The 23,827-nt window shown below is 42.4% G+C and overlaps 1 protein-coding gene across 1 annotated transcript in view; it reads left to right on the top strand.

Moving 5' to 3' along the window:
• Nucleotides 1-23,827, top strand: part of GMDS (GDP-mannose 4,6-dehydratase) — a 570,121-nt gene that overhangs the window by 269,706 nt on the left and 276,588 nt on the right. The window contains exon 7 of the mRNA XM_087820697.1: nt 13,814-13,941. Coding sequence (XP_087676823.1) covers nt 13,814-13,941 — 128 coding nt within the window. The remainder of the gene's footprint in view (nt 1-13,813; nt 13,942-23,827) is intronic.

Below are 23,827 nucleotides of genomic sequence, written 5' to 3'. Positions count from 1 at the left end.
ACAAAGTCACGTCAGCTGAGGTAAAGGAGATGTGAATGAGGTGAGGGTCTGACCCCCGAGGTGAACAGGAGGGAGGCCTGACTGGGGACTGGCAGGTCACATGAAACGGTTACAGGCAACAGGAGCTTAGCTGGAGCTGGAGAGCATCCCCACGTGTGGAGCTGGAGAGCATCCCCACGTGTGGGGAGGTGTGTGGTTTCCCTCCCGCAGCACGCAGAGGCTGCCGTGGAAGGGAAGACCATGAGGAGAGGTCGATTTGAGGTTTGGCAGAGCCTGTGAGGTGGAACAGCAAGGACAGAAAAGGGATTGTGGGCGTTAGCAACAGTGGCTGAAGTGATGGATCATAATGTAAAAAGGAAGGGAACGGAGACTGCGGGCCCGACTGTGGAGACTGGGAGTTGCCGCGCTTGGCTCTCTGGTGTGGTGCCGCTGTGAGGAAGGGCCCGCAGGACAGGCTGTGGAATGGGGTGTTTAAGGCTTGGGGGGAGAGAGCCCCAGATGGAACATCTGCATCCATCACCTGCACCTGTGTTCTCTCGCCCTCTCTCCTGTGCCCACCCTTCACCCGCTGGCTCCTGTCTAATCACCTCAAACAGGTGACACCAGCAGTTCTCACCTCCACTGGGTCAGCCTCGGCGTCACTAGGCCTTGTCCTTTATGTGCAAGGTGCTGCCCTCTGCCGTCCTGAAGTAAACCCTCCCCCCTCGCCTCCTGTCCCCTCTGTAGCAAAAGCCCTGAAGAGAGCTGTCTGTGCTCTCTAATCTCTCACCTGCTCTCTCGAACGCTCTACCCACCAGACTGTTTGTTTACATATCTCTGAAACGCCCTGAACAGGGTCGCCAGTCGCCTCGCCACGGCCATAACCAGGGGTCATTTTTCCATCTGTCCCCTGGCCTCTTCCCTGCCCTGCGGGTGCAGTGGGTCACAACCAGCGGTCACCAGTTCCCAGACGTTCAGGATTCCCTGCACTCCTGTCTTCCTTCAGCCTCGTGGCTCTCTCCTTGGTCTTCATTGCTGCTGTTGCCTCATCCATGGGACGTCTAAACGCAGTGCCAGTGGATTTGGTTCTTGGGCCATTTCTCTTTTCTCGTTCACTTCCCTCTCTTGGTGGTCTCAGCCCGTCTCAGGACTTGAATTACCATCAGTGCTTCCCAAATGTGTGATTCTTACCTAGACCCTCCTTGGGCAGCCAGACTCACATGGTCATGTTGAATTAGAGGAACACTCACCTGTCTCATTGTGACTTAAGTATTTCATGTTTTTAGTTTCCTGGTATTTGGTCAGTGTGTCAAATGAACAGAGACTGAAAATAGCACAGTATATCTGTGGGTAAGGCTGGCACTTACAGACACTTGCTTTAATTTGGCGGGTTTCATCTTTGTTGGGGTTGGCTCATGTGGCTGAAACCATGGTTCTCCAGGAGGTCAGTGTGCCTCCCCAGGTAAAGCTGGGCCATGTCTGGTTGTCGTGACTGGGGAGGGGGATGCTCTTAGTATCTAGTGGGTAAAAACCAAGGATGCTACTGTACACTCTGTAGTGCACAGAACAGTCCCCAGCAGAAAGGGAATTATCCAGCCCCAATGTCAATAATGCCAAAGTCGAGAAACCCTGAAGTGGGGATTTATGAATATGAATTATCTAACTCTCGGTGGAAAAGGAATTGAGCATTTGATGCAAATAACAAAGTTGTTTGAGCCTTTTTCTTTAAAACACATATTTATGAATAGTTGCCCAAAGGTGGTTGCAGTTCCAACAAATGCACATTGTGAGCGTCCTCTGTGAGCCGGGGAGGCCGTACAGCCTGCCTGCTGGACTGTGGGTACCTGCAGTTAAAGCGTGTTGCTCTTGGCAGGACTTGGTGAGCAAATGAGGTCTGAGCTCTCTGATCTTGGTCGTCTGCTCAGTCAGCCATGACCTTCCCAGTGTCTCTTCTTTCTACACCCTGTCCATGCTAAACTGTGGCCCAGGCAGTTCTCAGTGGGGTGGCCAGAGATCACCACAGGGGGAAAACACGGGGCCCCGAGGCGGAGGTTCATGTGGGGTTCAGGATAAATTGGAACAATTTCTGTTTTCCAGTGAATATTGTCCAAACTGTCTTTGTACTTTAACTCCAAAAAACCTTTAAGTCAAAAGCTTTTGGAGGAAGTACCAGACAATGGAATAGAACTTTTATTAGAGAAACTGTGGTTACTTCAGGACCACTTGGGTGCCGACGGGGATACATTCTGCTTATATGTATGTATGTGCTCACACACAATTGTGTGTCATGTATACATACAAACAGTAAAATTTGCCTTGTGTCAGAACTGCTTTGCTTCTTAGGCATTTGTAGTATAATTGCAGGGCTGTAATGAAATATATGGTTGAAAAAGAGGTATTTTGTTAATGTGATAAGGGGGGAATTGTCCCTAGTAGGACCTACTACATCTCCCTCAGTATTTCTTTCTTTAGTCCCACTTGATCCTCATAAGATGTTCACTGGTGCTTTTTGCGTTTAAAAAATAAAACTCTATTGGAGTATAATACACCGTGGTGAAGGTTGTGATTTAACCGATGAGCTCGCTCTTTAATTTCCCTAAGTGTGCTGCTATTCATGCCCTAAAGTTTCATGCCGGTAATTTAAGGCATATGTTTTATACGTTGTGTCAGTTCTCCTTGTCCTTCAATTGTTGGTCTAGAAGATGTTTGACTCGGTAATATTATATTGGTATATTTTATGATATTATAGTAGAAAGTTTAAAGACAATGTTTTTTGTTTTTCTATATATATCTTTATTGATTTCAGAGAAAGGAAAGGAGAGGGAGAGAGAGATAGAAACATCAGTGATGAGAGAGTCATCGATCGGCTGCCTCCTGGGATCGAGCCCGCAACCTGGGCATGTGCCCCGACTGGGAATCGAACCCCAATCACCTGGATCCTAGGTCGATGCTCAACTGCTGAGCCAGGCCTGGCTGGGTGAAAGTTTAAATTAACAAGGAATATGTGTGTGTGTGTGTATGTGTGCGCACATGTGCACACACACACACACACACTGATATAAGGATTAGATACAAGAATAAAGCCAAGAAATTAGAAACTGGGCTTTGGTCTGTGTCTGACTGCCTCCTGTGTGCTGGTGCTGCGACAGCCTCATAGCAGGTCTTCGTCCTCTGACCTTACAGGTGGTAAGGCCCTGGGGAGGGATCACAGAGACAGGTGCTTCTGTGTTCATCACTTCTTCAGGAGGAGAGATGTAGCCAGTGAAACAGTGTGAGCAAACAGTGAGACAAATTTTAGGTTCATTCATATATTTTTATAAACACATATTCATTATACATATATACTCCATAGAAAAGAAAGCATAAAAATCAAAGTTTTCTGAATGTTTAACATGAAAATGAAAATAAACATGTAAAGGGTGACAGACTTATTCACATCACATCCAGAGCAAAACATTTTTTTTTTCCTAAGTCTGTCTTCATCTTCTCTCCCACTGGCTGGTGGGGACCACTATGGACACCAAAGTGGTGTCCAATCCTCACTTAATGTGGAGCTGTGACTTAAAAGGGCCTTTAGGGACTGCCCCGCCCCTTCAATTAGAAGGCTCAGGTTTTGACCACAGACAGCAACAGTGTGGAAGAGCATAACTGTGTTAACCTGGGGACTGTGGAAGGGGCGCAGTGTCACTGGGCTCAATGTCTCCTGGCTGCCATCAGAAACCAGTGCAGACCCTTTCAGGACGAAATATTCTTCTCAGAACAGTCTCTGGCCTCCAGCAGATGCAGATTAGTTAACATGAACTCTTAGCGTCACCAAATGCACAGGGAACAAAATCAGTCAAAGTCAGCAGCAATAACAAGAAATTAGTCCCTCAAGAACTTTAAATATTGTAATTATCAAATTCAGAATATAAAATTAGTAAAACATATTTGAATTTAAAATATGATACATCGTAATAAATAAGCAACAAGAGAATGTAAAAATGTCCAGGCAGATTTGAAAAAGAGAATTTTAGATATTAAAAAATAGTTATTAAAATAAGAATTAAATGGCTGCCTTAAATATTAGACGACAGGAAAAATGAGATGATCTAAGTAAGTTACCCAGAATATTGCAAAGAAGGATAAAACGATGAAAACTGTAAAAAAAAGAGACTGGAACGCAAAATGAGAAGCTCTGATATTCTTTCCCAGAAGGAAATAGAAAGAGAAAAGAAAATAGAAACAAGAAAATACGTGAAGAAGAGGCAGTGTTTAAAGAGATGGTTGTTAAGAAATTTCTGGACCTGCTGTTGGAGGCACAGACACATAAGCACCATGTGCACAAAGCAGGAAATCCTGTCTAGACACGTGAGGCTGCAGCTTCAGGATACCCGAGACAAAGAGGGCGCCTCTGAACTGCCGGGGGCCAGAAGATAACCAGTGAGGCCCCTCGCCGGCGGCGTGAGGGGAAGCCCGCAGCGGAGCAGGACAGCGGGGCAGCGCTGCAGCGTGCGAGGAGGAAGTTTCAGCCTGGAGTTGTCTGGTTAGCGAAACTACCTTTCAGATACAAGCCACACAATTTCTTTACGTTAAAGAGACTTCTAAAGAATTCATTTTAAGAAGAAAGGAAATTGTGTTAGAGGAAAGAGTCTAGGAAGAATGTTGAGAAAGGAAATTGGTAAATACAGGAGTATATACAGCACTTCTAGTCTAAAATTATAACTAGGTGAGAAGAAAGACACCCAGGGCCCTGGCCGGTGTGGCTCGCTTAGAGTATTGTCCTGTGCACCAAAAGGTCGCCGGTTCGATTCCTGGTCGGGGCACACACCTAGGTTGCAGATTTAAGACCAGGGATCATACAGGAGGCAACCAATCGATGTTTCCCTCTCACATCAATGCTTCTTTGTCTCTCTCTGTCTTCCTTCCTCTCTCTAAAAATTAAAAAAAATATATATATATATATATATATTCTCAGGCGAGGATTGAAAAAAAAAGACCTCCGGAGAGCTGTTTGTTTTGTTTTTACCATTTTATTTTATTTTTTCTTTTAGGGACTTCCTTTAAAATTTTTTTCCATCACCGTATGCCCTCTACCACTTCCACCATCTCCTTCTCCCCAAAATCCAGAGGGCTGTTTTTATTAATGGAGTCAAACTTGCCAACTTTAAATAGAAAGGAAACTTATTTTATCACCTTTAAATTAATCTTTTACAATTAGGGACTGTATATTACCCTTAAGATGATATTAAAATCAAATAACAATAACTGATTCATGTTTTATAATGTTTTCTCAACTATTCTAATCCTTGATCCTTATGGTGGGTTGTGTGGTTGCCCCAAAAAGATACGGCCACATCCTACTTCCCAGAATTTGTGAATGTCACCTTATTTGGAAAAAGAGTCTCTGCAGATGTAATTACGTTAAGGACCTGGGGACAAAGAGGTCATCCTGGATTACCAGGGTGGGCTCTAAAATCCAATGACAAGTATTCTTATAAGAAGCCCAAGAGACGGCCCTGGCTGGTGTGCTCACTGGTTAGCTCATTGGTCTGCACACCAAAGGGTTGAGGGTTCGATTCCCGGTCAAGGGCACCTATCTGGGTTGTGGGTTTGATCCCTGACTCTGGTTGGGGCCCATGCAGGAGGCAATTAATCAGTATGTGTCTCTCCCATTGATGTTTCTTTCTTCCTCTTTCTCTGCCCCTCCCTCCCTGCCTTCCACTCTCAAAAAAACAAAAACAAAAAAAAAGACAGGAAAAATATCCTCAGGTGAGGTTTAACCAAAAAATAAAAGACACCCAAGAGGCCAGGACACAGACACACCAAGGAGAAGGTGAGGAAGGTGGAGGCACAGGCTGGAGCGATACAGCCATAAGCCAACAATGCTTGGAGCCGTCAGACACAGGCAGGAAGAGGGCTCTTCCCTGGAGCCCTGCACGGAACTCGGTGTGGCCGAGTCTCGGACCCCTGGCCTCCAGAACTGTGAGAGTGAATTCCAGTTGTTTCAGGGCGCCCACTTTGAAGAACATTGTTATGACAGCCACAGGAGATTAATGTCATCCCAAAGATTAAATTTATGCTTTCCCCAAAAAGAACAAGTTCAATTTTAAAAGGTAATTTAGTGTCTACTCTAGTACAATGTTGAAGTCAGTTATTTTATTTTATTTTTAATTACAGTTTACATTCAATATTATTTTGTATTAGTTTCAGGTGTGCAATATAGTGGTCAGAGTATCATGTATTTTACAGAGATCCTCACCCAGCACCATGCAGAGTTATTGGAATATTATTGACTATATTGCCCTTGCTATAGTTGCATCCCCTTGACTGTTCTGTAACTGCCCATCTGTACTTCTCAGTCCCTTCACCCTTTTCACCCAGCCCCGCAACACTGCTGCCCTCTGCCAACCACCAGTCTGTTCTCTGTATCTAGGAGTCTGTTTCTATATAGTTTGTTTGTTTGTTTTGTTCTTTAGATTCCACATTAGAAGTGAAATCATGGTACTTGTCTTTCTCTGTTTGAAGTCAGTTTTTCTAATTTTGTCATCTTCCCTTATTTCTCTGGATGACATCTGGGTGTTTGGGACACAGATGTGGCTTATCTGACCTTGTGTTGGCCCATGGTACACTCTGTGGCCTGCTGGGCTCAGCTGCAGAGTCACAGGTACAGGCTACTCCCTTGCCTGGTGGCCAAGAAGGTGGCACTAGCCCCAGGTGTGGCTCTTCCTGGTATCTGCTGCTGATAAAACTGAAGGCCTTCTCTTTTTTTAAAAAAAATATCTTTATTGATTTCAGAGAGAGGAAGGGAGAGGGAGAAAGAGAGAATTTGAAACATCAATGATGGGAAAGTCGTCACTGATCGGCTGCCTCCTACACGCCCCCAACTGGGGATCGAGCCCGCAACCCGGGCATGTGCCCTGACTGGGAATCAAACTGTGATCTCCTGGATCCTCAGTCAATGCTCAACTGCTGAGCCACCCCTGGCCGGACAAGGCTTTCTCTTTTCATAGGACCCCAGGACACATCAACCTCACTCCGTCCCTCACTGGCATATGGACCGTACTCCCCTTACATGTGGTCCCTGGCCCAGGTGGTCTTGCCACCAAGCCTTAACTACGGAGGCACCTTCTGCCCACCTCAGGCCCCCTCGGTCCCATGGTGGGCCTGCTGGCTCTGGTGCCGGTGCTCACACCTTCAGGAAATCTTGGCATCACTGTTCGGCATGTGCTGACAAGCTGCCCCAGGTCGGTCTGGCTGGCATCCTTAGGAGATCTCTCCAGACTCAACATGAAATAGGATAAAGCTCCATGTCTCAGTGATCTTCAGTCTGCTTCACCTGTTCTCTCATCCCCAAGTGGCTAGGTTAAAACTCCGAGGATTCCCTTCTGCCTCTCCTCCTGTCCTCCACTAGTTCAGAGGAGGGGACACGCAGAGCCTCTGCTCCTACTGCTCCTTGTCCTTCTGAAAGAACCGTGGGCCATGGGCCTGCCCTGCAGAACCTACACGGAATCACTGTGGCAGAAACTTCAGGCTGGGACCACATTTGGTATTTGATAGACTACAATTGTTTAGAAAATTACTTTTTCAAACTTACTTGCTTTCAAACTTACTGTCTTTTTACAGAATGAATATTAACTGTTTCTTTTTTACTATCTCACGTAGCTCTTCTAATCTTTTTCCAGCCTTGGGTTAACTCCAGCCTTGGGAGATGATCATGTAAAAAGAAAAGCAAAAGAAAAAAGCCTTCCTATTTTAAAAAGTTTCCAGAGAAAAAATTTCCAGGACCATTTATAACTAATAGAAGCACTTCCCATTGTTACAGTATTCTGGGGCCTTTGAGTTGTGTCTCCTCTGATCCTCGGTGTGGATTATTATCCTGTCTTATAGATAAGGCAACTGCAAAGTTTAAACACTTGCTCAGGATACTAGCGCTGGTAACAGTGACAGAATGATCAGTGACTCACAGTGTGACCCTGTTTCCATTGTTCTGGCCTCTGCCTCGGATTGGATATTACAGCTGAGGCCCAGGCTCTGGGCTGGAGAGGGCATTCGTTCTGCCCAGCGCAATACCCCTCAGTGCCCACCCAGGACGGTGCTCTGGAGCTCCCCCTGCAGCTGTGAATTTAAATCCATTATCATTACATTTTATCCAGTAATCTTGGTGTTTCTTAATGTGGCGGGTTTTCTTAATTGATCTATTGCTGAAACAGAAGTTCTCCTCTTTTCACTCTGCTGGCACTACCAAAGCTCATGATCTCAATATTAGAATAACATTCAGAATGAAACCCTCTTAATGGATCTTTCTCATGCATATACATTCATGTGGGTGCTCCCGGTTTTCCTAGGTTAATGAGTGTACATTGAAAAAGTAACCTGTGATGTATGAGTCTGTGTGCCTGCCTCAGGCTGTTTGTTTAGATCTGTTCTCAATCTCAGAAATTTAAAACCAGAGAATTAGTCATGAAAGAACTAAGAAATCTGAACTTTTCATTGAGGCTTAATTATAGACACCATTAACATTGTAATATAATAATTATAATAATAGCTAACATTTATTGAGGACTTTCTAATCATATTACCCACATGTTCTCACTTAAATATCAAACCTTCATGGTAAGTACTGTTATTATTCCTATTTTACCAACAAGAACATGTTGGTATCAATTCCTTACATGTCTGTAGTGATTTATGCTCTACAGCATGGTTTCACCTACATTCGTGTGCCTTTGAATTTGGAGTGGTGAATATTACTATAATGGTAGTTTACAGAGGAAACAGTAACTCCAGAGTTTTTAAATGGTTTCTGCTGGTAACTGACAGCTGGCCTTTGTCAACTAACTGGCTAGCTTTTCATTTCTTGGTCTTCTTTCTAGCTGGGGTCTTCTAGTTTAAGGCTCTTAGAAGCCAAGTATATATTTAAAATAATTACAGTGGCCCAGCCAAGCGTGGCTCAGCAGTTGAGCATCAACCTAGGATCCAGGAGATCAGGGTTCGATTCCCAGTCAAGGCACATGCCCGGGTTGCAGGCTGCAGCCGATCGATGACTCTCTCATCATTGATGTTTCTCTCTCTCTCCCTCTCCCTTCCTCTCTCTGAAATCAATAAAGATATGTTTTTAAAAAATAAAAATAAAATAATAAAATAATTACGGTGGTTTCATTACCCACATGTGTTGTAATACACAGCCACTTGAATAATCTAGGAGGGGCGCCTTCTGTATTGCGCTGCAGGTGCGTGGAAACAGCTCAAGGTGGGCAGGCCGAGGCCAGGCTTGGCACCTTGTCCTGACCATTGCTCAGCTTCTTTTCGCCTCTCTTTCCTCACCTGCACGTTTGGGATGATTGGACAGAGTGACCTCTGCGGTCTTAGCCCTCGCGTATAATGATTTTATATAGTTCTCTCCTAAGGACAGCAGTCTTATATGATAAAGAGTGAAAATGAAGAGAGCAAAAATTTTAAAAATCATTTTAAGCCTCTCCTAAGAATTACCTAGTAAAGCATAGGGTAGCAATAATAATTTTTAAAATTAATCTGAAAATAAAATTAAGAAACGGTATATTATAAGATCAAAGAGAATAGTACTTAGGAACAAATTTAACAAAAGAAGCACACAACTTACTCTCTGGAAGCTACGGAACATTGCTGAAAGAAATTTTAAGAGACCAAAATGAATGGAAAGCCGTCCTGTGTTCATGGATTGGAATACATAATTCTGTTAAAACAGCAGTATTCCCCACATAGATCTACAGATGCAACACAATCTCTATCAAAAAATTCCCAGTTGACTTTGTTGTAGAAATTAACAACCTGATTGTAAACTCATATGGAAATTTCAGGGACTGAAAGTAGCCGAACAGTCTTAAAGACCAGAGTCGGAGACTTGCACATCTCGACTTTACAACTTACATGGAGCTGTAGTAATTGAGAGCTTGTGGTTCTGCCATAAGGACAGTTATGCATAGATAAATGGGGTAGAATTAAAGTGGAAAATAAACCCACACACTTATAGTCCATTGGTTTTTGACTAAAGATATGAAGACAAGCAAACGGAGAAAGAGTAATCTTTTCGTCAGTGCGAGGACAGCTGTATACACACATGCCAAAGGGCGGAGTAGGGCCCTTTCCTCATCACATATACAAAACATTAAAAATGGATGGAACACCTAAATATAAGAACAAAATCAGTGCAATTTACTTAAAAATATAGGAGAAAGTCTTCATGATCTCTGGCTAGGCAAAACCCTCTTGGATGTGATACCAAAAGCTCATACTATAAAGAACAAAAATTAGAAAAATTGGATTTCATTAAAGTAAAACACACACACACACTTTTGTGCAACAGAGACACCATCTAAAAAGTGAAAATATAACCAATACAATGAGAGAAGATATCTGTAAATTATATATCTGATAAAGGACTTGGATCCAGACTATATAAAGAACTCTTACAACTCAAATTATAAAAAGACAGAACACAATTTAAAAATGGGCAAAGGATGTAAATAAACATTTCTCCAAAGAAAATAAACCAGTGGCCTATAAGCACATAAAAATGTAGATGCTCAATATCATTAGCCATTAGAGAAATCAAATCAAGGTCACAATGAGATAACACTCAGTACCCACTAAGATAACTATCATCAAAAAGATAAACCATAACAAGTGTTACGGAGGATGTGGAGAGATGAGAACCCCAGTTCACTGCTGGTGGGGATAGAAAATGGTGTAGCCACTTTGGAGAACAATGTGGCAGTTCCTCAGTAATCCTAGAGTTGCCCTGTGACCCAGTAATCCCACCTGTAGATATATACCCAAGAAAAGTTAAAACATAATATCCAAACAAAAACTTGTGCATGGATGTTTATAGCAACATTATTCTCAGTAGCCAAAAGATGGAAACAACCCCTATGTCCATCTACTGGTGAATGAATAAATGAAATGTGTCATATCCACATAATGGAATATTATTCAACCATAAAGAAGGAATGAAGTAGTGATTTACATTGTATTATAGCTGGACCATGAAAATATGCTGAGTGAGAGAAGCCAGTTACAAAAGACCAGGTTATATGATTCCATTCATATGAAGTGTTTAGAATAGGCAAATCTATAGTGACAAAAAGTAGATTAGTGGTTGCCTAGGGCCAGGAGGATTAGGGGAGAATGAGGAGTGACCACTAAATGATATGGGGTTTCTTTTTGGAAAGATAAAAATGTTTCAAAATTGATTGTAGTGATGGCTGCACAGTTCTTGAATATACGAAAAGCCATTGAATTATGTACTTTAAGTGGATGAATTGTATGGTATGTGAGTTATATCTCAGTATACCTGTTAAAAATAATAACATTAAACATTAAATTTAAAGAACTAGAGATTTCCAATAGATCTGACTAGTTATCCAGGATAACTGGATCCAGGTAGGGAAGGCTGCATGGCTCCTAGCTTGCCATTCTGAGTCCTGGTGAGGTGAGAGCCTGGGCTTGGCAGTCACACAGACACTGATTGGTACCCTGTTTTAGAATGGCCGGTTTGCATAGCTTCTCTGAATCTCAGCTTCTTTATCTAAAAATGAGGAAGTAACAGTTCTTACCAGTGGGTTGCTCTGAAAATTGCATGAGTTTCTGCATCTATAAAGATGAGTGCAGCACTGACAGCAGTGGCCATCACTAGGTGTCATGGTTGTGGTCATTGCGAGGCTGTGGCAAGAGCTTACAGAGAAAGGCCTGCTGAGAGGCTCCTCCCTGTGTTTGCATGTGCTGCTCCTCCTGCCTGGATCACTGTCCCTGTCACACAACTTCATTAGTCCCTTCATGACCACACTAGGGGGCTCATTTCAGGCTCCTTTCCTGGTAGGTATTTCCTGACCACAGCAGCAGCAGGGTCACAGGCCCTGACTGTTTCTGTCCTCACAAAGCTGCTACTTCATTTCTGGCAGCACGAATTTATGTCTGTCTTACCCTTTGTGTGCTACTTGAGACTGGGGCTGCTGCTTCACTCCCAGACCCCCAGCCTGGCACTCAGAATTTCGTAGGTGCCTGGTTAATACTGGTAGAAAGAATGGTCAGTGAGGTTAGGGCCTAAGTAGATTGTTTGAACTTCCCTTTGGCTTCTGAACGTTAGGTTAGTTCACTGGTAGATAGAACCATTGGAACTGTTTTGTGTTGGGAACTTCCTCTAATGATTGAGCATCTCAAGTTTATATGGGACACTTTGGATGATAGTCTAGTCCTGCCATTGAAATAGAAAGACATAAAGAAACCTGCATTTAGTTACAAATTTAATTGTTACCTGTCAATAAAAAATAAATGTTGCTAATCAGTAATAGATTGAGAAGGATTGCACCTGATAACATTTCTTCATTTCAAACGGCTCTTTTCTGAACGAGCTCTGTGTGTTTTATAAACTGCTATGAGAAGTTGAAACTTTGGATTTCTTAAGGTGCTGTGTGAATTGCTAAGAGAAACTGAAAATATGGATTCCCATGGAAGTCCCATTGTCATTTTTTAAATTGTTCAGTCTATTACAGGTGCCCCCCATTTTCACCCCCCTTTGCCTCCCTCCACCCTGCCCCTGCCCCCCAGGCCTTCACCACACTAGTGCCTGTGTCCATGGATTCTGCATATATGCACATGTTCTTTGGTTGATCTCCCCTGTCATTTTTAATGACATGGCATTGGTTTAAATGTACACACCGAGTTTGTGTAGTAAGTGAATCTAGTATAGGCTTGAACTTGCACTGGACCATATTCTTGCCAAAATTTAGAAAACCTATTTAGAAAATTCCCCTTATTCCTGTGCCAATTTTCTAGAAGCCAAAAGTTTTTATCATAACATTCACCCTCCTGCTTCATCTGCACAAGAACAAAGCTAAAGTTACTGAAATGTGATAAATTGTGATTGCAATCTATCCAAACTGTGGGAGCCATTATTGACTAGCTCACGTGTGTGTTAGTACCTGGAGAATTTGGCGTTACTTGGTGTTTTGTGATAACTTCACCTAGATACAGGGGCACTGATAAAATTGTCTCAGCAGTGTCTTTTAATTTTGTCCCTTTTTGCGACCTCTTAAAAGTAGATAGAGGCTTTCATTAAAGACCAGAGAACATTAAAACAATTTCATTACTTTCTTAACATGTATGACCTCTTTCATTCATTCATTTCAAAGCATTTATGAAGAATTCAGGAGCCCATCCCTGTAGATCACATTTAACTGAAACTGGAAGGTACCTTGCAGTAAGGGTAGTACAGAGAAGCTTTTGATTTAGAATTGGCGCGTAATTTATAATTGGATGGCTATGCAGGTTTCTCAGTAAAAATGATCACCATTTATTGACAATTCAGATGCATTCCTCTGTGTTTCTTCCGACCAGGTACCTACCCTGTGAGCTAAGTTACACTCTTCTCCCTCCCAAGAGCCCTAGAATATGCTTTATTAATAGGAATAGATGATGTTTATGTTCTTAAAAAATCAGGGTGGTCTTAGATGTCTGTCTTCCTTTCTGGCATTTCCCTTTATACAACCCTTTTGAATTTTCTGTTTAAAAACTGGCATTGTGATAGCTTTTCTTTGGCCTAATGCCTGGGTCGCATATTGCAGCAACATATTAGGAATGTTAAGACGTAAGTCCCCCAAAGAAAAATGTTTGTTATGAAAATAGAGCTGATGTGACACTTAGAGCTTCTTAACTTGTCTAAATGACAGTTAATGAACTTTCTTTTCTTTTTTTTATTATTTTAAAGCGGGAAAAAAAGAAATGAAAGGAATGCCCAGAGGCTGAGGTTGGGTTTGGTTCACCAAACTGTTAGTTGTCAGATAACTCTACTGATAATACATCTTTTGTCTCTTTTTAGGAGCTAATTTTGTTACTCGAAAAATTAGCCGGTCAGTAGCTAAGATTTACCTTGGACAACTGGAATGTTTCAGTTTGGGAAATCTGGATGCCAAACGAGACTGGGGCCACGCCAAGGACTATGTAGAGGTAGGAACCAACTCATGTTCTTCAAAATACGTGTGTCAGTTGGTGTTTCAAATGCCAGGCCTCTAGTGGTAGAAGTAGTAGCATATAAAATTTTGCGAATGCGGATATGTTTAAGCTCATTCTGTTATCATTGTAAGCGCGGGATCCCCTTCCCCACTGGATGCAGGGGATCGAGTCCTTAGGATATATCAGGAAAAAGAATTTTCTGAGATTCACATGGGAGGATGAGTGATTTTTATTTGTGTGGAATTATATCCCTTGGTTTCTAAAGTCCCATTTCCCTTAATACAGTCCTAGAAGATGTGTAGTTGGGGATCCATTAGAGCTAAATTAAAAGCAAAGCCAGTGTCCAAAGTTTCTGTTGCATGGTGGAACTGGGTCCAGTTTAGCATCAGGCTAGTTGTAGTCCATCAGTCCATTGTGTGGGGTCTACATGGCTGTGGGCCATGTGGGCGAACGCAGGAGCGTGAGAGCCCCGCAGGCCGGGAGTCAAGTGCAACATCCCAAGAGGCAAGAGAGCAAACTCCTTTATTTAGGGAGCTTAAGTATCTCAAATCTTTCCATACCTGCAGTGGCCACATCTATCCTGGCCAATGACCTGTTCCCAGGTGTGACTGGCAGATGAGTACCTTCCCCTATGTTACCCAGACTTTCCTGGGCAGATGTCTATTCTCCCCCTGTCCAGGCCCTTCCCTCCCCCAGCGATCGGTGGGAATAAACCAGTGGTTTCCTGGGGAGCGTTAAACTGAGCTTCCTGGCAAAGCTGCACAGATGGCGTGCCCATAATATTTGGCCTTCCCTTTGCTCCTTTCCAGTGTTTCATAACTAGGTTAATTACAGTGGTGTAAATACTACTTTCAATTTAAGGCTCTGTGGTTCATCAGTACATGTGGATTATACTGAACGTTACTTGAATGAGGACATCTTTTTAAAAAACGTGCTGGTCAGTGTTGTGGGTGATGGTTAGATGTTCAGGGATGTTCTTCACTTCCTAGAATTTCTTCAGCTCCCTGCTTTTTGCACCTTCCCCCTCTTTCTCTGTCTGCCCAATGCACATATAACTAACTGTGAAATAATTTTTGGTATAAAGGTACTAGTTCTCAGATCTTCAAGAAATACTACCTAATTTCAATTTGTATAATCTAAGACCTTCAGATTTACATTATTCTACTAAATTACTCTAAGAATAATATTCTTATAGAGCTATTTTTCCGCTGCTTATGAGTCTGTTTATTGCCCCATACACCTCTTAACATGTGACTCTGCAGCCGGGGTGCTTTGTCCAGGACATAAAGAGACAGGGAGATATGTTAATGATGCTAGTGCAGAATATTGGGCACAGCAAAGGGAAATTTAAATTTTCTCTCCTGAGATTTACAGTGGTCCCTCGGTTTTCGAATGTAATCCATTCTGGAAGACTGTTCGAGTTCTGAAACGTTAAAAAACCGAGGGATCAAGAGCCGACAGGTAGGCCAGGATCGTGCCCTCAGCGGAAGCCACGTGGCATGTTCAACTTCCGAGGCATGTTTGAAAACCGAAGCATTTACATCTGGGTTTACAGAGTTCGTAAATCGAAATGTTCGTCAACCGAGACATTCGAAAACTGAGGGACCACTGTATATACTACACATTGCATTTTGGGTTGAGTTACATATGTTACATATATAAGGAGTGTGATTTTTCGTTAAACAAAGTTATATTTTACCTTGCCCTAACTAGTATGCTTTTAGATATCTGTGGTGCTCCTGTGGCCAGACCTGAATGAGCATGGCAATGACACTGTCATTTCCCCCGGGAACCCCTTGTTCTTGTTGGTGCTTATAGACTTCCTGTGCTCAGGAGACTGTTTCTGTCCTTAATGACCCTCTGGGAAACCGGATCTGGCTTCCTTGTTCATTGATGCAATTCAGAAAGAAGTTTGAACATTTACAAAGGAAACCAGTAGTTCACCGGCTAACTGGAGGTTAGCTTCGCATTTGTTACTATTTTTGTTTATAACAATTAAAAATGTTGTGTACTTGAACACCTATTACTGATTTATATCATGGACAAAAGAGGTTCTGATTTTAAATTTTGAGCAGTATAACATTAAATATGTTCTTCTGAGATTTAATTACAAAGAAACATTGTATGACATTAGTTAGATACATTTTAAGTACATTACATTAAAAAATATATAAGGCCACACTTTCAGAAATTGTAAGAAAGTGGGAGAAAGGAAATGTTAAAAGTTTCAGGAGAAGCTGAAACTTTATTTTGTTTAACCTATATGACCTTATGCTCTTAAAAATGTGATGCAGGTTTTGGAAAAATAAATACATTATTTCTTCAATAATATAATTTGGATGTGTAGCCTTCTAGCTACCTGAATATACTTAGGTCTACATAGAAGGCTCATTTAGGGTCCCTCTTTATACAGGCTCTTATTCTCTAAATTCGGGAACCAAAGAGATCAAGTTACATTCTATTTTATTTTATACTTTTGCGCTGAGGTAAAGAGAAAGTTTGTATTGGAACTCAGAAATAGATTTTGATAAAGAAACATGTCAAAATGTTAAAGTGCTTATTATTGGTTATGTTTATTGTCGTCTTTATACTTCTGTAGTTTCCATATATTTGAAGTTAATATGTGTAAACTTTTTAAATCAGGAAACAAAATAACTGACATTTTAAAAATAGGCCAAAATATCCACCAAAAATGCCTAAGACTGTTTAATAAATACACAAGGAATGAGAAAAGCTTCTTGTGAACTTGGTGGATCTGGAAGAAGGACCCACCTATGATTTGACTCCCCAAATTCCGAGGCTATCCCTGTTCCTGGGTGTAGCTCAAACTTTGGTACAAAGGGCCCGCATCTGTATTCATTTAAAATAAGAGTATTCTAAAAATATTTTGGCTCAAAGACTTCAAAAAGGTCCCCCCATTTGATGTCATTTTGAAGGTTCCTGGACAAGGTGGTGTCAGTCCAGCATAACATACACAGAAGCCAAACATGGGAGCAAGATGTTCTGGCCTTTCGGTCAAATATAAAATGTTCAAATTTTACAGAGAGACACACATGAAAGTTAAGTCATTCTCGTTGGCATTCAAGACCTGATTTGCTCCACAATACAAGTGGGTTTTTCGTATTAATGATCCCCTTGGGGTTCTGACAGTGACACATGTTGATGATGTAAGAAGCATTTTATAGTTCCCATCGATGTGCTCTTGATTTCTAAAAAACTATCCTTAAGTAACAATTCACAGTTTGCTATCTCCATTTTTCCCATCCCTTGCATTTTTAAATATATTAAAATGAGATTACTTCACAGACTTATGACTAAAAGTAGATGCTGCTAAAATTAAAATCAAAAAGCAGAAGAATAAAAAAAGAGAAGCATTGTTTGTTTAACATAGGCCCACATCCTGGCACTGTAATCAGCTTCAGAGGAGGCCGCCTTGGGGAGCACCGAGCCAGCAGCTCGCACTGGCAGTGCATCTGCACGCATTGTAATCGTGTCTCCCTCTCTTTACACACAGATAGTAATGGTGAATCTTTAGATTAAGTGCCTTACACATTGTAATTTATGGGTGATTTCCATGCTGAGGGAGGAGTAGAGTGTTTGACACATGGGTGGAGATGACCAGCTGTGTCAGCAATTGCTCCTCAGCCTTAGACAGGTTTTATATCTGAATTCACCCGTCGGTGGAAAGGACGTAATAACAGCCCTGTAAAAAATTAGCATTAATGTGCTGTGCATTACATGATTAGAATCTACTTCGGCTTTGTAAACATTTTTTGCAGCAATTTATACAAAACCACTTCCTGTTGCTGAGTCAGGATCATCAACTTCCATTTATAGTCTTTCTCCTAGATCAAAATGATTTTTAAAATATGTAAGAGGTATTTCAATTTGAAAGAAAAAGAATATAAAAACTGTATTAAATTATATTGTGTTTCAGAATAAACAAGTTATATGCAGTTACATCTTTTTGGATATTTTAACATAAACATTTTGAACACACAGAATACTTGAATGACTTTTACCATAAGCAGCCCTATACCCACCACCCAGATTCTATAATTAACATTTTTGTTGCATTTTGAGAAAAAAAATTAGTATTTAAAAACTGCCGTAGTGCTAATGGCTCAGAGCTATAAATACTCAATTTATAGAAACACAGGTTATCAAGAATTTGCATTTCTCATGGGATATAGTCAGATGGCAATTCAAACTTTTAAACTATTTTTACCCTTTTAAATAATTGTGATACTACACACCTCTTTTCATGCCTGCCTCCCTCCGTGTAATTGAAGCAACTCCATGCATCCAGGAGAACACAGTGGGGGCTGTGTACCACATCCAAGCACATTCATGTGGTCAATATTGTACCAATAGTGCCTGAAAACTGCAAACCAGAGAACCCCTAATTTTTCTTGGGGACACACTCCTTCAGCATGTCTTCCATTGAATACTAATCATGGTCATTGTACTAGTTGTTGCAAAGGCAGTCTTCTAAGCTTTGTCCAAAGCCAAATAGTCCTGCAGAATGCCACATTTAACTAAGGTGAGCAAGTTCCTTCATTGCAAGACTGACTTCTCAAAACTTACGACGTGTGAGCGTGTACCACGGCCTGCTCAGGCTGATAAAGGGTTTCTCAAACTTACTTCTCCTTTCCACCATGTCATAGAAAATGAGTATTGGCGTCCACAGTGCAGAGGTGGGAAACGGCACCATTGTTTCAATAAAATTAATGTAGCAGTTTGATTAGCAAGGTCCCAGGTGATCCCACCATGATAAAACCAGCTGGAAACAACTGTAGCCAGAAAATATTGATAAGTATCTTTAAGCTTTCACCACTAATGAGATGGTCCCTTGCTCTTGGGATATGCAGGTAATCAAGTGACCTAAGTCTGAGCTCTTTCTAGCACTCAGTAAAAAGCCAACAGCTGGCCATGCAGTTGCCCCTGAAGAGGCCTGACTGTCCAAAGGCTGCCAGGGGGCACTCAGATGGCTGGGTGAGGGTGGAGATCCACCTGAACTTTAATACCGCATTCTCACACGCACTCCTTTTTCTTTCTTCCTCTCTTTTTACTGGGAGCACAGATTAATATTTTTTTAAAAGCTACTTTTAGAAATAAAAGTAATAATTGTCAAATGTTGAATGTTGGGCGTTTATTATATGCCCATAACTTTACTAAGGACTTTATATATGTTATCTTATATAATAGGTTTAACAATCCTGGAAAGGTAGGGAGTGTTTCCTCATTTTATGGAAGAAAGAACTGAAGGTTAGAGAGTTCAGGTAACATATTCACCCAAAACTGTGACCAGTAGAGGTGAGTGAGGCCATAACTCCAGCCCTCTCCTGATACCTGAGCCACACTCATAACCACAAATTTATAGTGAAGTGAGGGGAACAGGGACATTAGCAGGGGGATCTGAGTAACTTTCCATTTCACACAAGGACAGAAAAATTAAGCTGGTCTCACTTTCCACTTTCTGCCATGTATAGTCCAAGGGGAAGACAAATATCTGGAAGATAAGAAACTGGCTGAGACAGCTGTCAGATCTCCCTAACCCACTATATTGGCTGAATGAGGCAACAATGCAAAGGGTGTGTGAAGGAAAATGGGTAGTTAGGTGTCTCTCTTTGTCTCTATTGGTTTCTAAATGAGTTAAGCTTCCTTACAGCTTTCAGTCCTCAGCTGATGACAGACGGGGGAAACTGGGAGCCTCTGGCCATGGGGAAGGAGACTGTTGACAGAGCTGGGTATAATCCACCAGTGTTCCTGGTCCTTTCTTTCGCATCCAGCTCCATGTGGTGTGCTTTTTGCATTTTGCATCCTGTGTTAATTCATACAGATCTGAAATGCCAAGTAAGCATTTTGAGATTTTATTTAACAGAAAGCTTGCTTATTGCAACATCAAAAACAAACTTTCTCTTTTTCATATCCAGGAGACTAGCTTGATTTCTTAGCGTGTCTGAGTTCTCTCAAGTATCAGTGGTACCGGAATCCATTCTTCAGTACGGCCTCACTTAACAGAGATTCAGAAAGGTCATGTTGCTTGGCTTCCTGCGCCAGGGCTGGGTCCCAGGAGCGGCCACATCCCCAGCTCCCAGCAACCGTAGGCTCTGTTGAAATTGTTGTTTTAATAAATGAAGCCTGCACCATCCATATTTCCAGGATGGGTTATTCATCAAATTTCCATCCACAGGTCATTTAGAAACATGGAGGTGGGTGCATTTTTAGATCATACTTTCAGTTGAATTTTAAAAATATAAAAGTGAGCATCTGACATTAAGTTGGAAAAGTGGTTCTAGGCAAACGTACATAGGTGCATGTATTGGGGAGAGGGTGGAAATGAACATACTGTGGGGTTGCCCGTTCGGTAGGTATAGTGCCTGTGGAAATGGATTATGAAACTTTGTGTAAATGCTACTTATTTTCTAATGGGTGGCAATTAACCACATTAAGGTAGAAGCGTGTACTCCACCCTTCACTCACTCCGGTTGACGCCAAGTGTCATCAGACTGTTGTGGGTCACGAATGACTACCTGTACCGGAGAAAGTATGGTTCTGTTCCTGAAAATGAAAGTCCCTGGAAACCGTGTGAGATGCTCCTTTTCCTTTTAGGTCATGATGCTCGTTCAGTGCATTTGGAGGGTGCCAGAGATGCCCTATGCTTCCTCCTTCCACCCCCGCTAAACTTGCTATTTTAATAACAAGACTCTACATGTGGTATAGATGTAATTACCTGTTATAAAATATGACATCACCTGAATTTATGATGACTTTGTCTATGGAAGGCATATATCTTTAATATTAAATTCTTCATTTTTACGTTAACACACCCTAAAGGGGCCTAAAAGAAAGTATTTGCAATCATTGTCATCTTTCTGTTACTTTCCTGTAACCCATGCCCATGAACATCCAGAAAATCATACTTCTTTCTTGTCTAAATCCTCGATGTGTTTTTTTAAAATATATCTTTATTGATTTCAGAGAGAGGAAAGGAGAGAGAGAGAGAAACATCAATGATGAGAGTCATTGATCGGCTGCCTCCTGCATGCCCCCGACTGGGGATGGAGCCCACAACCCGGGCATGTGCCCGGGAATCGAACCCTGATTGCCTGGATTCCTAGGCCAGTGCTCAGCCGCTGAGCCACGCGCGGCCAGGCTAAATCCTTGTTTTTAAATTCATTCTAAAGTGCTTTTTGGCTTTATCCTACCTCTCAGAGCTTTATTACAATAAACCATTTACTAAAACTCCATATGTTATCCTCACAGAGTCCTGGCCCGGGATTGCTCCTTCTCAGGCCTGGGAGTGCTCCTTGCTGCTGTCTCAGGGGCCCAGGCCCCAGGTCCCAGGCTTTGCCCCAGTGTCCTTTTAATACGAACTTGTGCTAATTTTGCCTGTGCATCCAAAGCTACAAAGCAAGAAACCTTTTCCCAAATAGAAGTTCCTTAAGCCAGAGGCACACATTTTATTTTCTGCTCCTATTTTCTCCCTGCTAGGAAATGTCTGCTTATTCTCTGCCCTGGAATCATCGTGGGGAAGCCTTAAAGATCCTCCTCACTCCTTCCTTTAGGCAAAGAAAAAGTTGGTCCCCTGTGTGTGTGTTGGGTCATTTGCACGTGTGAAATCTGTTGTTTCTCTTTCTGCCTATGACCTTGAACAGCTGGGATAATGAGGCTGCGCAGAGCAGCTGGACCTGAGCTGGGGCGGCCTCTGTGGCTGTACCTGGACCTACCGCAGGCTGAGAGACCGACAGACACCTCTAGGAGAGGGCAGCACTTTGACTCTTACTTGGAATAAATATTGTGCAGCAATAAAAAGCAAGCCTGCGACACTCTGACTTGCTAGTTAAATGGCTTTAAAACGGGCCGTCGGCTTTGCTCCTTGTTCCTCCCTCTGTGCCGCGCTGTAGTGAACACCACTGTCCTCTTGGCACCAAACCTCTAGCGTATCATTCTGTGTAGCATTTAGAGTTGCTCCAGAAACTGGCTGTGGCATCATGCAAGCTAACTATGCCCCAGGTCGATGAATTTGGGTACAATTCTGTGAAGATCCTATTTACATTTTAGAAAAGAAAAAGATAGACTTGGGCCTCCACTAAGCCCAGGTGGTGCGCAAGTGCAGCTCTGCAGAGGCGGAGTCACAGGAAGGCTGCATCGGTAGCCACTTGCAAATTGGTCTTTGCAGGGAAACTTAGTAATGTTCCGAAAGAAAGAGACAGAATTACGTCTCCGTCTGGCTCCCCCCGTGGAGTCCTGTCCTGTGCAGAGAGGGGTTGGGCTGAAATCATTGCTGCTCTTTGCCTCCTGCAAAATGTAAGTGGATTGAGACCTCTGAGAGTAAAACCACTTCTCCGTGAACACAGAAGGCGGTGTGGTGGTGATCTTGTGCCAGTCTTTCAAGGAACCTCTCGAAGGCAGAAGCTGGGTATTGTTCCTCTTTACCGCAGCTGTGTCTCCCACCCTGCCTGGGAGAGAACAGAGCCCAGTAAGTATTTGCGTTTAATGGACTCTCCTTATCTGAGCATTTCTGTGTAAAATTTATAAAAATGAATATGTATACATGCAATGTGTTTTATTGCTCTTACTATTAAAAGATTATTTTCCTACCTAGCCTAAGACATTTCCCACTGAATGTGATCTTACCGATTTCGGTGTTGGTTGTGATGGACTTAGTTGCAGCCACACGTTTTCAAGCGCTATTCTCTTGCTGCATGTGGACCATAAAGGAAGACTGAAAAGTGCCATTATAGTCTCATGCTGTTGTAAGTCCCATATCTCTAGATTCTACTATGAGTAGACTTTATTCCTGTTTTTTAAAGGAAGCGATCCAAGCACATGGAAAAAATAGGAAGAAGGGTACACTTGCCCTGATAAATAAAACAAACATTTTAAAATCACAAAAGTAGACTTAGTTTCCAAGATCAAATGTCCCCCAGTGTGACTGATGACATTGCCACCTGATCATTCAGAAACCTCTCGTTCGTGTGACCTTCACTGCCTCTCAGCGCTCGAGGCCTCAGTCGGTGGAGGAGATTTCCACGACAGACTTAGCATCTGGAAAACCTGCCCTCATCGGGTCTTTCCCCCTCTCTGTCGTCCTCCCTTTCCATGTCTCCCTGCTGCCAAACACACACACAAATTAGGAGCAGTTCCTTTTCTTATAGTAACAGTGTTTTGTTCTTAATTTCATGTAAAAGTGAATTTAAAGATTCCTAGAGCTATTTGATAGTATCTGTAGAAAGTCAATGCAAACCGAGCAGTTATAAGAAAGGAGCAACTCTGGCCAGATCTTTGGGCTGTGTGTAGTTTCGTTCCCTCCTTGCTGCACAGTGCCCACATGTCCGGAGCAGAGACCCTGTTCCCAGGCCTTCCCCAGCTCCCACTCCAGAGTGGAGTGCTGTGCCTCAGCCGGCGGGGGTGGGGTGCTGGGTGGCGCCCAGGGGAGGCAGGCTGCATTCCTGGAATGTGAAGGTGGCCCTTGCCTCCTGGTCATTTCCTAACCATACCCACACAACACAAATACTCATGGGATGCGGGCCACTGCACCTCCCTCCCTTTCATTGGTGCAGAGGCAAAGATCAGGATCAGGGGGCTCCATGGTTTCCTGTGTTTTTTCTCATAATGTCTCTTTTAGGTGAAGAACTACTTGCTGATTTTCATTGGATCTTAAATTTCAAGTTTGAAAACAAAATACAAGGCTTTCATCAGACCATTTTTTAAAGCCTTGAAGTTATCCTCTTGTATTTTTGTTTGCCTCATCAGATGCATCTTTGGATTTGATCCAGCAAATTTTGGATCCTGTTTAGGAGAGCAGGAATTATTATTTTCCATGTGAAAAGGTGGCTTTGAAGGGAGAAGCCCTGGCCTGAAGTCCTGGCCT

This window comes from Miniopterus natalensis, chromosome 9, assembly GCF_054644295.1.
Source record: "Miniopterus natalensis isolate mMinNat1 chromosome 9, mMinNat1.hap1, whole genome shotgun sequence".
Classification (NCBI taxonomy): domain Eukaryota; kingdom Metazoa; phylum Chordata; class Mammalia; order Chiroptera; family Miniopteridae; genus Miniopterus; species Miniopterus natalensis.
Note: the sequence above shows the minus strand (reverse complement) of the source record. Positions and strands in the feature narration are given on the sequence as shown.